This window comes from Mustela nigripes, chromosome 12 (assembly GCF_022355385.1).
Source record: "Mustela nigripes isolate SB6536 chromosome 12, MUSNIG.SB6536, whole genome shotgun sequence".
Classification (NCBI taxonomy): Eukaryota; Metazoa; Chordata; class Mammalia; order Carnivora; family Mustelidae; genus Mustela; species Mustela nigripes.
Genome location: NC_081568.1, coordinates 25,264,297 through 25,278,162, shown reverse-complemented (window position 1 = coordinate 25,278,162; position 13,866 = coordinate 25,264,297). Strand labels below are relative to the sequence as shown.

Here is a 13,866-nt window from a genome sequence, read left to right as displayed (position 1 = left end):
CTCAGTGTTCAAAAATTTCCCCGTTGTTTTATAAATTTTTAGAACAATTTTCATCTTTTTATCCATTTTATCAATTGATTGATAGATTTCTCACGTCTCTTACTCTGTAGGTCTTCCCGTCATTATTGGTTTTCTTACAATTTATTTGAAGAAATCAGGCTATTTTCTGATCATTTCCTAAAATCTGGATTTTGCTGGTAATTAAAATGGTGCTCCATTCACTATGGATTGATTAGATCTAGGGACCCACTCACTTTCACCTGGCAACCTCCTCAACTCTCTCCCATCGCCTGATGTTTACGGGACTTACTTCCAACATACAGTATGTGTACAGACATCATCTGGTTGTTCCCATTGTGCTTCTTACACCATAGACAACCTTCTTACTTCCCCTGAGGCTTTATTTCAAGCTCTTTGAGTGAAAGGGTTTTCCAGCTCCACGGTGATCGAACTTAGCAGGTTTCTTATTAATAGAAACCTGTGTTTGCTAACTAGAGGAAGAGGTAGTGTCTCTGTATATCTCTGCTCTTTGCAACTCTGAAAACCTGATTTTCCCACTTCCTACCAGTTAGGTTATTTTTACCACCTAAATTTTCATATATAGAAACTGAAGTTGTACTGGTTGGGTTCAGGTCGTAGCTCTACTAATGCTTACTTTGTTGCATAACCTATGAAGGGCCTCAGGGGTGCTGTCTCGGTGTCTCTGTCTGTAAAATGGAATAATAGTAGTACATACCTCATACAGTTGTAGGGAGGATAAAATGAATAATCTGTGTTAAGGAATTCAAGTCTGGCATAGAGGAAGCACTTAAATGTTTGTCAGAGTGCTTGGCAAAATGTCTAGGCAGCAGTCATTGTAATTATTGGTTTTGTTGTTGTTTTTTTTTAAGATTTCATTTTTTTATTTCACAAACAGAGATCACAAGTAGGCAGAGAGGCAGGAAGAGAGAAAGGGGGAAGCAGGCTCCCTGCTGAGCCGAGAGCCCGATGCGGGACTCCATCCCAGGACCCTGGGATCATGACCTGAGCCGAAGGCAGAGGCTTTAACCCACTGAGCCACCCAGGCACCCCTAGTTACTGGTTTTTATATTAGTCTGACTGAAAGCATGGGTGCTTAATTGCCTCTGTGTGATAAGAAAGATCACTCCCAATTTTGAAATTCATAGACTTGTAGGTATCATACATCCAATCTCCTCATTTCATGGATGAGGAAACAGACCCAGAGAGTGGGGTAGCTTACTTAGGGTCACACAGAATCAGGCAGAGCTAGGATTTGGGTAGACCAGAGATAGTTCATCTGCCCTGGTTCCTCTTAGGAGGGAAATAAGGGTGGTGTCCTACCACTCTATTTCGCTTCCTCTGTTCATTAAAGTTGAGCTTTCATATTTAGTGAATTACTCCAGTACTAAAACTGATGACATTTCTTTCTTCTAGATTGCCAGCATACTTTGTTGTCCCCACCCCTCTTCCTGAAGAGGACGTGCGATGCTTTCAGGGCCGTGGCATACCAGTAAGTACATCTGGAAACCCTAATAGCCATGGGTTGCTCATCAACCCAATCTGGCAGATTATTCTATTTAAGGCCCTTGGCTTCAGTCCTCCGTCCAAAAGTAATCCAGAAACGTCTCAGGGGCCCACTAAAAGAGTCTCTCAGACATGAAGTTCCCTGGGACAGCTCTAAAGTTTTCACAGATGCAGTAGTCTTTGGCAGAAACATCTTAGAGCTGGAAGAGGATTACAGATCTGCCTAGTGTTGAAAGGCAGCCTGATTTTATACCTGAAATTATTTTGAAGCTGAGTCCCCCACTCTGAAGATAGTAGGATTTAAGATTGGTTTTGGCCCCACTATTAATTTTTGAGTAGGTGTGGCCATGTTTTCTCCCAGAGACAACATGGAGCATTTACTTAGTTCTCACAGAATAGACTGGGGTGGGAGCCATATTTAATGTGTCACTGATCAAAGAAAGCAAGACTCTGGCAGTTACTTCAGTGTCTAATTGGTGGTTGGGAGTTGCCAAGCCTTCAGGGAATTTAGGAAGGAATAAGAATTACAAATAAATGCTGTACTGTGCACATGGCTCGTTCATGAGAAAGATCACTCCTATATGGAAGGCAAGATGTTTAATCAGGGGTCACATGCCCAGAAGCCCATGTAGGCAGGGCAGGTAATGAGCTTGGCCCTTGCAATGAACCGGAGACCGTCCCCTTGACTTAAAGGGAAGGCTGCTTTTCTCTGCCAGCCAGTCTGTGCCATGTGGCAATTAGGGCCTGGTCTTGCCAGATACCCTGATTTCTCAGGAGGAGCCAGAGATAGGGATTTTTACATGAGTTTTGAATTTCCCTGATTTCTAAATGTATGCAACTGATTCAGATGTTTAAAAACAGGACTTTGGGCTAGAGTTGGCTCATGTCCCACTAGTTTGTAACCTTTGATTAAGAGCAGTGGTTCTCATACGTTCTGATCTCAGCACTCTATACTCTAAAAAGTTATTGAGGATTTCAAAGACTTTTTGTTGATGTGGATTATATTATTTGATATTCACCATATGAAATGTTAAACAAAGAATTTTAGTTTATTTTAGCAATAAACTTATTACATGTTAGTGTAAATAACACATTTTTGTGAAAAATAACTATAGTTCAAAATAAAAACAATAGCAGTGTTTTACATTTTTAAATATGGAAGACCCCTGGATTCTTTTTTCTGTATGTTTCATTCAGTCTGTTGTAGAATGTTAGGGTTTGGTTGAAGTACATGAAGAAAATCCAGCCTCACACAGATCCATATTAGGGAAAGGGAGGAATATTTATTCACCTTTTCAGATAATTCAGAATATTGTTCTTTGATGGTATGACAAAAAAATGAGAAGTGGTGGTTTCATAAAGGTTAATAGCAGTAAGGAATCTGAAAACATATGGAATACCTGGATGGCTTAGTTGGTTAAATGTCTGCCTTCAGCTCGGTCATGATCCCGGGGTCCTGGGATCAAGAGTCCCACATCAGGCTCCTTGCTCAGCGGGGAGCCTGCTTCTCCCTCTGCCTCTGCCTGCCATTCCCCCACTTGTGCTCTCTCTTTGTCTCTCTGACAAATAAGTAAATCTTCGGGGAGAAAAAAAAAAAAGAATCTGAAAACATAATGAAGTTTTCACTCTTTACTAAATTAAAATCCATGGGGTCTGTCTTGTACTTGGAATAGGTTTTTGTTTTTGTTTTGTTTTTTTTAAAGATGTTATTTATTTATTTGACAGACAGATCACAAGTAGGCAGAGAAGCAGGCAGAGAGAGAGGAGGAAGCAGGCTCCCTGCTGAGCAGAGAGCCCGACGTGGGGCTCGATCCCAGGACCCCGGGATCATGACCTGAGCCAAAGGCAGAGGCTTTAACCCACTGAGCCACCCAGGCGCCCCTGGAATAGGTCTTAAAACATGATTTTATGACCTTATTTAGTGGTCATTTGGAAAGTGTTGGTTCAGGGGGTTATACAGATCATCCAAATATTAGTATGTTTCCTTACATAAAAATCACATCACATAAAATTACATAAATTTTACAAACTTGAAGAATTACATACATACATACATAATTACATACATAAAATTACATACATAAAAATTAACATCACCCTTGTCTCATCAGAAAATGTTTTGGGAAGCTGTCTAGCTAGAGGCAGAGATTAGTTTTCCACAGTTCTAATTTTTGTATGAAACTTCAGTTTTTATCATTTGAAACAATTTGTCAGTTGTTTTCCTTGAAGTGATAGGGTCACTTCCTTCTTTTTGTTGTTGTTTTTTTTTTTTGTTTTGAGGATGGACATCTGCCGCATAGCAAAGTCTGAACACCCAGTGTTTGACTCTCACTTATCCTTCAGTTCCATGAAGAGAGCAGCCAGTTCACCTCTTACCGCAGTCTCATAAGTGCTTTTCCTCAAGACAAACACTGTACTTAAGTGCTTGGAGTGTACTTCCCACTCCATCAGAGCAATTTTAAAGCCTATTAATATTGACTATTAATCTGTAATGGTCAAGACTAATAAGACTAATAATTTTTAGTCATCCATTAAGGACATTCTCAAGTAAAACATTTTTTTTTCTGTGAGCGTGGGGCTGTGAAGAATACAGTGGTGGCCAGTGCCCTCTGGGAGCAGGGCCTTGACTGGTGCGAAGGCCCCCGCAGTCTCACCCGCCAGGGCTTTGGCACCATCCGTGCAAATATCAGCACAGCAAAAAGGACAAGTTACTTCTTAGTATTATTCTCAGACCATCTGAAAGGATCTTGGGACCCCCTGCCCCAATCTGTAGACTACATTTTGAGAATCACTGTTTTCGAACAATGAAAATGACGATCTTCATTCTTTAGCTTTTCAGAGATAGATCGAGGAAAAGAGGGTGAGCTCTGTGGGAAGAAACAAAGGTGAATTGTCTCTACGTGTGCAAACAGGCTGCCTCTCCGTCCAGCGTTGAAACTTGGGTACTGTGTTCTAGCCAGGCCTTGGGGCAGAGAAGTAGAAAATGTTCTGATGAGACCAGAGTGGGGAGCCAGCAGCATAACTTTGATAAAATAGTAGGAAGGTGTTCTCACATTTTTTAGATATGTCCTGAAAGTTGGTCGTGGAGTTTGCATGAATGGACAGCAGAAGAATATTATACAAGATGGAATTGACACGTTTCCCCAGGGAGCACAGAGCTCTCAGTACACAGAACATAAAATTTACCATTGTTGCCATTTTTGTGTACTTACAGTGCTGTGCAACCATTACCACTTTCTAGTTCCAGAACCTTTCCGTATCTCCATGCTTTCTTACCCTGACTTTTCAGCTAGTGTGTTTTTTCTTACCTTTACTTACATTCAGTGAAGACCTGCATGTATGTAGATTCTTGCTCCTATGCTAGCAACTTTGGCTCCCTTTACCCTCTGCTGTTCTCCGACCCCTGAGTATTGATCTTTTTTGGTTGTAGGGTGAGTGAACATTGCTGAAGATCCTTCGAACCAAACAGCAGAGTGTTACTGAATGGGATATGTGAAAGGCGTGTGTTACCTTGCCTTGGTTGGGCCTTTCTTCTGCTCAGCAGTCTGTTGTTCAACTCCCTTTGCATTCTGTATCGTTCCTTCCTAGGGCTGGTGTAAGCAATGTATTCATTCTCTTCAAGTTTGTAATTCCATTCTTAACTTTTGTACTGAGAGACGATGTTTCCCCTACTTCTGTGGGATCTTGGACAACCCGTGACAAGACCTCCCTCAGCTTTCCCCCTCACATCCTGTGGGTTTTCTCTGTGCTCCTGTTTCCTTCTCCTGAATCTAAACAGCTGTCTGGCTCCTGATCTCACGTGCCCTTGCTTTGTCAGGACCCCGCTTCCATCAGCCTTCGCTCCTCTCCGTGGATCTTTCCTGGTGTTCTGCTCTACCCAATGGCACACTCAGGCCTCCCCTGACCTGAAGAAGCCCCTCGTTAAGAGTTACACTACTATCTTGTTCTTCCAGTACTGACAAACATCTTCAAAGACTGTACTAATTTTCCCTCCAATCTCTACTCATATCTTCTCCTACAGATGACTTTTGCCCCCTGCTCTGCTGGTGGACCCTCCAGAAGTCAGCTGGCCTTGTGCATCCCCCCTCCCCCCAACAAACACTGCCCCCCCACCATACCAGTACAGCCCCCCAACTGAACCAGCACTCCCCTGTCCCAGCACTGCCCCCTCCCCTACCAACACTGCCCCCTAGTACCATCACTCCCTGTACCAGCGCTGCCCCCTAGTACGAGCACTCCCCTGTACCAGCCCTCCCTGTACCAGCACTGCACGTTTGAAACTAATTATGGTCTCGACCTTTTTTGTGTCTAAATTCTTATCTTGTCTTGGACACACTGTGCTTTCTCAGTCTTCTGACCTCTTTAATAGTTCCTTCCTTCTCACACTGCTCTCTAGCCTCCAGTTGTAGATTTCCCCCTAAAACTCTGTTTTGGGCTCTCTTCAGAGAGATACCTAAAGATGTATCAAGTAATGAATAATTTCCCCTCTCCCTTTTAAAAGTTAAACAGGATTAACAGACAGTGATTCTTGTTTGTTGTCAAGACATTTATACTAAGACACCAGACAGAAATTATGCATATTATAATAAGAGAAGACAAGTGTTTTGTTAAATTCCAGTGAGAAGTCTGTCTTTGACCAAGAAGTTTGCTTGTTTTCTATTTATCTTTTTTAAATAGAGAACAATAAGGGAATTGCCTCAGATGAGATGAGACAGGTATGGTTGTGACCTCAAAAGAAAATGAATTATTTGTGCGCCTGGGTGGCTCAGTTGGTTAAGTGACTGCCTTCAGCTCAGGTCATGATCCTGGAGTCTTCAGGATGGAGCCTGCATCAGGCTCCCTGCTCAGTAGGGAGCCTGCTTCTCCCCCTGACGCTCCCCCTCACACGTTTTCTCTCTCTCATTCTGTCTCTGACAAGTAAATAAATCTTTAAAAAGAAAAAAATGAATTATTAACAGTCAAATATCATCGAGAGCCAACCCTTCTACCCCAGGAGAAGAGAGTAAAAAGGATAAAGGACACATAATTTTTGTAGAACCTGTCACTTAGTCGTAGCTAAGAGTGTCTCCCCTTTTATCCAAGTGAGCTGCACCACGTAGGGGGACAGGATTGCTTGGGCATTCAAAATACCGCCACCCCTGGCAGAGGACTAGGGACTGCGTGCTGGTTTCTGTACATTAGAGTGCTTAGCATGACGTTGGGTAAGGGAGGGAGAGGTCAGCAAAGGGCCTTTTGATTTGTCTCCATGTCCTAACACTTCCAGCCTCATTTTCAATCTTAATGAGTCAAAGTATGGCTTGGCCCAGAGAAGGGGAGTCACTGCTTTTTGGTATTTCCTAAAACGGTTCTGTGTTCCTCTGTCCTCTCTGCCTGGGTGCGCGCATCGTCTCTCCCTTGTCAGCTGGCAGCCAGCTGCCATGTCCAGAGCCCCAGGCTGCCTTCCCCTCCTAAACTTGTAACCCCTCATCTACTGTGCCTTCTGGATATCTGCACGTGGGTGTCCTGTCGGCACTGGACACCTAGTATACCCAACACCAATTCTGTCCTCTTCCCCTGAAACCCCAAACCAGTTCTGCCTCCCGGCTTTCTAAGTGTAGCACAGAGTATCACCTGGACCGGGTGCTGATCTTGAACCTCGTGGCCCTGGCGTCTGCTGCTAGCATGGCCAGTGTATGCTTTATACCATTCATTGCAGATGATTAGCAAAAAAGTACCATCTCCCCGTAGCAGAATTATGGAAGACATCTTCCTCTCTGTTTACCTTTGAGCTAAGGCTGAGAACTCGGTCAGCAGAGTGGTGGCTGGCCTCTAGCCATTCTCAACCCTTAACCAGGCCTTTATGGGGCTCAAAGTCCACAACGGTACTCACCGGCCCCGACCAGCCTTGCCCTCTGCTCCAAGCCAGGCTCTCCCGGCAGATTACTTTGTCCCAAGATCAGTCCTCATTTCCCTTCATTCCTGCAAATCAGAGCAAACAGACAAAAGCCCCCACTGTAGCCAGAAGAGTGCCTGACCCCCTGAGCCTGTCTGTCACTTACAGTCATTCTTATGATTTCCTCCTCTTGCCTTCCCTTTCTTCCTTGAAATTCTCTTCTCTCGTTTACCACGTTCTACCTTTTATTATGTTTGTAAATATATTTCCCTTTTGAAACTATAAACTCCTTGAAGGTAGACCCATATCTTAGCCTTCTTCACATCGTCTTTGCGCAGTGCACTGCCCTGCACCTACGGGCCTTCTGTGTTGAATCGCCAGCTTCCCTTCGTTCCAGCGTGAACTTTCTGTGGTGACGGGAGCTGCCCGCTGCTTGCCATCCGGCCGTTTGTCAGAGTGCTGCAACTGGGAGTGCAGCTTGAGGAGGTTCTTGGGTCTCTCCAGGCCTCAGTTTCCTGCTGTTGATGGGGTTGAGGATCTTCCCTGTCTCAGAGCGTGACTGTGAGAATCAGACGGGTTAGCGGACGGGTGACCGAGCTAACTAGTGCGGTCTGTGCGCTGATGTCAGTGGCGATGCTGCCATCTAGGCTCCCAGCACTAAAGCCAAGTCCAAAGGTGTACGTTAGACCATAAGCAAGGCTGAGTGTGACTATCTAGACTGGTTTGTTTTAAGACTAATTCTGTGTTTCTCCGTGTGTAACTACTCTTTGGCTTAACAGTTGAGTACATCTGGCCACGTCTTACTGACATGAAACGTTTGCCTGTATGAATTTAAAGGCTAAGCTTTCTGTCTCCTGCTGGATTGTGTGTTATGTCTGAAAAGCCTTTATTCCCCCTTGCAGATATGGTGCTGGTCCTGCCACAATGGATGTGCCATTTTGAAAATGTCAGCACTGCCCAAAGAACCGGATGATGGCCTTTTACAAAACCAGAAGAGCTTCTTGGATGGGTGAATACTGTTCTGCATTTTGTTACTGACTAGCTCAGTTCTTCCTTTCCCAGAAGCCGGGGAACAGTTCTTAATAGTATTCCTCCTGTTTACCTGCTGACAACTTAGCGCTTGGGAATAGCACATACATAGAGTGATTGGGTTTTGTTTGTTTTTAAAGATCTTATTTATGTGAGAGAGAGAGCAAGCATGAGTGGGGGAAGAGCAGAGGGAGAAGGAGAAGCAGACTCCCCACTGAGCAGGGAGCCCGATGCAGGGCTCGATCCTGGGACTCCGATCCTGACCTGCACAAAAGGCAGATGGCTAATGGGCTGAATCACCCAGGCACCCCTAGAGCGGTTCTTTTTAATCACGTTGAAAGGAGGGGTATGTGGCTGGCTCAGTTGGTAGAGGACGCCCCTCTTGATCTTGGGTTTGTGAGTTCAAGGCCCACACTGGGAGTAGAGATTATTGAAAAAATAAACTTGAAAAAAAATTAATTTTGAAAAGAGTCATTATAATCATTAAAAATGTCAACCACATTGTTTTTATAGATGCATGCCAAAGTGTTTGGGGGAAGTGGATTGATGGCTATGGTGTTGACAGTGGTCAAATCCAAGCCATGGCCTATGTCACTGTCCTTTAATACATGTTTGAAATTTTTCCAAAATGTGGAAAAAAAAACCCAAAGTGGATGAATTAAAAAGAGAAAATAAGACAACTTTGAAATTACATTGCCATGGTTTCAAGTCATGGCTCTGTCAGCTTCTAATCTTCATAATCTTAAACCAGAGGTGCTCCATGTGCTTCCATTTCCCCCTGCTCCACCGGCTGGGGACGGCAGTCTGTGGTGGACGGACCTGGGCACCTAGTATGTGCTCAGGACAAATAAGCCATTTCTAATTCACATCTGCCCTTCTAATCGTGTTACTTTTTGATACCTAGAATTTACAAGACCATCCACAGGCCACCCTATGAAACTGTTAAAACCGAAGACCTTTCGAGCAACTTCCTGTCCCTGCAGGACATCCAGACTGCATACTCTAAATTTAAGCAGCTCTTTCTGATAGGTGAGAAGAATGCTGAGTAAAAACTTTCTGTCACATGGGGAAAGTCATGTGGATCAGGTGAAAGTTGGTGCCTTTTCCCTGGGCTCTGTTTGCACCAGAGGCTCGTGGCCGTGAGGGTTGATGTGGTAGAATGGAGGGGCGGGTTAGTGGCCAAGGGGCCGTGTCATTGCCATGTCCGCCCCCCATTTTTCCCCAGGCTTTTACCCCACCGCCCCTTCTCGTGGCTGTGAACACAGGCCCACCCCTCCTCTTCTCTCAGTCGCCAGCACCCTGGTTGCCCAGAGGTGAACACTGGGACTCCTTCCTTTAAAAGTCTTGGGACCGTGCAGTGCCAGTACTCGCCGGCTCTCACGGTGATTTGTTAAACAAATGGTCTGTTTGGGTTCATTGGTGGTTTATTGAATGGACCTCCCCGTCCCACGTGGAAATACCTTCTTTCCCTTCTAATCAAGCAGAAATGGACAAAGTAGGAAATGAAGTGTGCATGTCCCAGCCTCCCCCGCTTCCTGCGCAGGCTGCCCATTAGAGCAGTTTAGGACCTGCACCCAGTTGAGCTCAGTTATCCATGCGCCTCGTTCCTCAGTGAGTCTGTGTTACCGTCTGAGATTGGTCACGCTCACATGTAATTTTTCCCTAACTTGGACTTTTTAGCTTAGCAAATTCCAACTAATTCAGGATTCATTTCTTCAGCCAACATTTATGGAATTTCCATTAAATACACTGACTATGGAGGCATTTGAGATAAAGATGAATAGGACACCCAGGGCCACAGTAGTGTCCACCGCTAAGGAGAACACACTGTGTTGTGTGTTACAAAATAGATTAATAAAAAGCAGGGACCTGGCTGAGAGTGATACATTGTATTAGTTTGTTGTTTTTCATTTTTTTATTTTTTTGCAGATCTTAAATTTTGGGTACTCTGCACATTCAGTGTGTAGAAACTTCTCTAGTAACAAATGATAGAAATGACCCCTGAATGTGTGGTCTTCACTGCACTAGTCGTTGCAGGACTGTGATTCTACACTTCCATTCTCATCTTCCAGGACTTGCAGAGGTGTCTGCCTTGTCACTAATCTGAGTTTGCAACTTTGACGAGTCTTAGACATCCATGAAATGCATGCTTTCTATATCAAGGGGTTGTGGAGGATGGTGTAGTGTGAGCAAGGAAAATGTGTCTGTGCATTTAGGATGCCAGTAGAAACCAAGTCTCCCAATTTGGGCTGCCCAGCATCAGGATGAATCGGCGTTGCATTTTCCACTACTAGGAACAGTATAGCCTGCGTCCTGACCATTTCTGCCTAAAACATGTTACTCTCTTCGTTGAGTTAAAAGGAGGACTGTGACTTTATCTACATACTGTGGGGCACTTTTTATTTGAGCAATAAAAATCTAAAATACCCATTTTAGACTGCCACCCCCTTCCAGGGGCTTAAAGTTCAAACACCATTTCAGCCAAAGTCTGGAAATGTCCCTTGCTAAAAGCAGGGATACGTGCTTGGAGTCTGCAGTCCAGTCCAGGACTGACTGTGTGAATGGTATGCTTGAGTAGCATGGATTTTTGATGGTAGATGTGGAAGAGAACAGTAAACTGACTTCTTACTCTTTTTTTCTTTTTCCTTCCAGATAATAGTACCGAATTTTGGGACACTGATATAAAATGGTTTTCTCTGTTGGAAAGCAGCAGCTGGCTTGACATAACCAGGTATTTCAAGCCATTGTTTTGCTCATGAATTTTATAGTTCTCTAATTCAAAGTAGTAAAGCAAATTGACAGATAATTTAACTGTTTTCTGTTTCATAGTTAACTGTTCTTAGATCACATGTTCTACTCAGGGCTCAGCTGGATTTTACATGCTATATATTCTGTGCAGGTCTGGTCTGAATTTATAGACATGCAGAGAGATGCTCCAAAAGAGATCTGCTCCAAAAGAGATCTCTGTAGGCTCTAGACTAGGCATTGAAAGGCTGCCAGAAAGGGGACGTGGCAACCCAAGATCCTAACTGAGGCAGCAGGGCTGGCCTCCTAGCCAGAACCAAGCAGGAACCGGGATTGCAAAGGGGAGGGATGCTGCTTGTTTACTGAAAATGTGTCTCGTGTGTATATTACCTATACACGTTTTGAATTCGTGTCTCATATATATATTATCTATTTAAAAATGATTACAGGGTGTGATCGCAGGACCCTGGGATCATAACCTGAACTAAAGGCAGACACTTAACCAACTAAGCCACCCAGGTGCCCCTTTTTTTCATAACTTTATGATTAATCTCAATTAGTCATTTTGGGTTTTAGAATTAAGTTGAGAGCCCCAGAGACAGAATTACATTCTCTTCCCTACTTCATAGTTTGACTAGTTCCCCTCTGTTGCCATTAAGTTAAGAGGGGACACAAGGAGGTACAGAACAGAGGTGATGATTGGGGGTATGAGCTTCAGCCCTGGGATTCTTTTGAAGAAAGAGAAGAATTCTTCCCTTGACCTGGCACGGCATCTCTCTCAGTTCTGTCGGGGAGGTGTGTGGCATGGAGCCTCAGTCCTCCAAACACTTATTACCAAATACATCTTGAAGAGCCTGCCACATGTCCCATAATTTGCATGTATAATTGCAAACAGTGATGAATGTCATATAGAAAAGAACCCTTCATTATGTGGGGAGTGCAGAGAACAGTGAAGAGTCAGCCAAGGAAGGCGCCTCTGCAGGCAGAGAACCCTCATTAGAAGTAGAGAACAGTCAAAGCTGTAAAAGTAATAGTGTGTGCAGAGACAGACAAAAGGGATTTCTGGGTCTTTTGGGTCTTGTCAGCCACAACGACACGTTTGGCAAGTGACCTTGAATTCAATGATGCGGGCGTGCAGCAGTTTCTGATGTGGGCATTGGCAGGTCTTCCTGGAACTCTGGGGCTTGAGTTCTCAAGAAGAGTTTGTAGTTTAGAAATCACCTAGCTACGTTTCAACATCAGTTCTGGGATTCCCTTCTGAAATTTTTCAGTTTCTAATTGGCAAATGAATGTCTTGCAGTATCTGAGTAGTATAAGTGGTAATTTGCTTCTTTTCTGGAGGATTTCAAGCGGAAAAACAAATGAGATTGTCTCCCTTAATCTTCAGTTTTCTGTGTCTAAACTTCTCGTCGTTTTGATACCAGCCTCAGGAACTAACGCTGCTTTTCTTGTCTCTTTCCAATTTAGACGTTGCCTGAAAAAAGCAATAGAGATTACAGAATGTCTAGAAGCACAAAACATGAACGTTCTTCTTTTAGGTAATATATTTAAAGTACAAAGAGTGGTTTTCATTTTCTTTCACTTGAGATTCAGCTTCTGTATACACAGTTTTATGGAACTGGAATTGTCATGTAAAAGGAGTGAGCCAGTAGAAATCCCTCCCATTCTGTTCTTCTCTGACCTTGGTCTCCTCTGCATTTGAGGTCAGTGTTACAATTTTAAAAATAAATCCTTCGTTTAGAACTTGGCAGACCTGTTTGCAGCCCAAGAAGGAATTGTTTGGTATCTTGACCAAAGCTCATATTTCCAGTGCTTTGGATTTTGTTTTATATTAACTCAGCTTGGTTAAAGTTAAAACCTTTTGATAATTTGTTTTATATAAAGAAACCCGTGGATGGTTTAATTGTTATTTTTATGCCTTTGTGTTTGATAATGTTGTGCAGTTGCTGTAGAAACTTTGTGGGTCATGATTTCCTTTTCCTCAGTGGGCTTAACTTGCTATACTTGCCAACAGGACATAAACATTCAGAATGTGTAAAAACAGGTGTAAACCACTTTTTTTTTTTAAAGGTTGTTGCTGAAATTGGTTAAATCTGAGCTAAAATGTTATGTTTGCTGTTCAGAATATTTTAAACTTCGTATAGATCTGCACTTGCAGTTCAGTAGGTCATCTCCTGCTTTCATGCCCTGAAGCTTTTACCATTGCTCTGATGCACTCATGACTGCAGAAATCTCGCCTCCCTGGCAGGCTGGAAAATGTGTCTGCCTGGGGCTTCTGTACCACCTGATATTGGCTCAGTGACTTCAAATTGAATACATTTATTGAGCACATACCATGTGCAGAGCTGTAGACTTCTGCCTTCTAGAAGTTTACCACTTAACGAGAGAGTTGACCTGAACATGTTATTGAAAAAGACCTAACCACCAATGACAGAACAGACTGACTGACTGGTACAGAGGAGGAGGGATGAATTAGGATCTGAGAGGGGAAGTACCCAGGGCCAGATGGCACTAGCCAGAGTCGCGTCAAACAAAATCTGCATCTTTGGCTGAGGTATGAGAAGTCACTCGCTCTCAGGTGGGCGACTGAGCTGTCTCCTCTGAATTCTCCTTTGCTGGCCCCTCTTCCTGTTGTTACCCACTCATGTGCTGTGAATACCCTTCACATGCAAGAAGGAGTATCCCTTTAAAAATGA

The 13,866-nt window shown here is 43.7% G+C and overlaps 1 protein-coding gene across 2 annotated transcripts in view; it reads left to right on the top strand.

Annotated features, from left to right (window-relative positions):
- Positions 1 to 13,866, top strand: part of MTMR12 (myotubularin related protein 12) — a 72,480-nt gene that overhangs the window by 46,782 nt on the left and 11,832 nt on the right. For both annotated transcript variants that reach the window (XM_059416958.1, XM_059416959.1), the window contains exons 8-12: positions 1,435 to 1,510; positions 8,299 to 8,405; positions 9,330 to 9,454; positions 11,078 to 11,156; positions 12,638 to 12,708. In XM_059416958.1, the coding sequence (XP_059272941.1) occupies positions 1,435 to 1,510; positions 8,299 to 8,405; positions 9,330 to 9,454; positions 11,078 to 11,156; positions 12,638 to 12,708 (458 nt within the window). The remainder of the gene's footprint in view (positions 1 to 1,434; positions 1,511 to 8,298; positions 8,406 to 9,329; positions 9,455 to 11,077; positions 11,157 to 12,637; positions 12,709 to 13,866) is intronic.